Source organism: Eimeria mitis, genomic scaffold (genome assembly GCF_000499745.2).
Source record: "Eimeria mitis Houghton genomic scaffold, Emh_scaff656, whole genome shotgun sequence".
In the NCBI taxonomy this organism is placed as follows: Eukaryota; Apicomplexa; class Conoidasida; order Eucoccidiorida; family Eimeriidae; genus Eimeria; species Eimeria mitis.
Window position 1 is genome coordinate 4,814 of NW_013574706.1, and position 666 is coordinate 5,479.

The window sequence follows — 666 nt, forward strand, 5'->3', positions numbered from 1 at the left end:
TTGATGCTGCTGCTGCAGCAGCAGCAACATTGGTGATACTCGGTTCTTTCTCCTTTGCAGCTGCTGCGGGGTGTACATACACCTCATAGCTGCTGGTGCCTTTCCTTCTGAGCCTGGATCCCTCATGCCGACTGCCTGCTGCTGCAGCATCAGCAGCAGCAGCAGCAGCAGCAGCAGCTGTTGCTGCTGCTGCTGGTGTACGCGTCTGCGGCGAGGGGGCCCCCGATGGCAGCAGGCTGGTGGTGGGGGTGGTGGGGTTGCTGCAGCTATCTAAAGAAGAAGCAGAAGAGAGGTGAGCTGTGGTGGTGCTAGCCTGAGAGAAAACGGAGACAGGAGACTGCAGTATGTCTCCGCTTGAAAAGGAGACAGGAGACACCATGCTGCTGCTGCTGCTGCTGCTGCTGCTGCTGCTGCTGCGCCCGCCGGCGGGACAGGGCAGCGGCAGCTGCAGCCATCGAGTTGAACTGCTGCTGCTGCTGCTGCTGCTGCTGTTCTTGCTGCTGCTGCTCTTGCTGCTGCTGTTCTTGCTGCTGCTGCTGCTTTTTCCATCCTTCAACGCTTTCACTGAACCCTCATGCTGCTGCTGCAGCTGCAGTTGCAGCTGCTGCTGCTGCAGCTGCTGCTGCTGCTGCTGCTGCTGCTGAGGGGTTAGGAGCGCATCCGAAG

General features: G+C 59.9%; 1 protein-coding gene across 1 annotated transcript in view; it reads right to left on the minus strand.

Annotated features, from left to right (window-relative positions):
* EMH_0018880 (CAM kinase, CDPK family, putative) overlaps positions 1-666 on the minus strand; it is a gene marked incomplete at both ends in the record, with an annotated part of 6,130 nt that overhangs the window by 4,446 nt on the left and 1,018 nt on the right. Inside the window, one exon of the mRNA XM_013501244.1 lies at positions 1-664. Within this exon, the coding sequence (XP_013356698.1) occupies positions 1-664 (664 nt within the window). The remainder of the gene's footprint in view (positions 665-666) is intronic.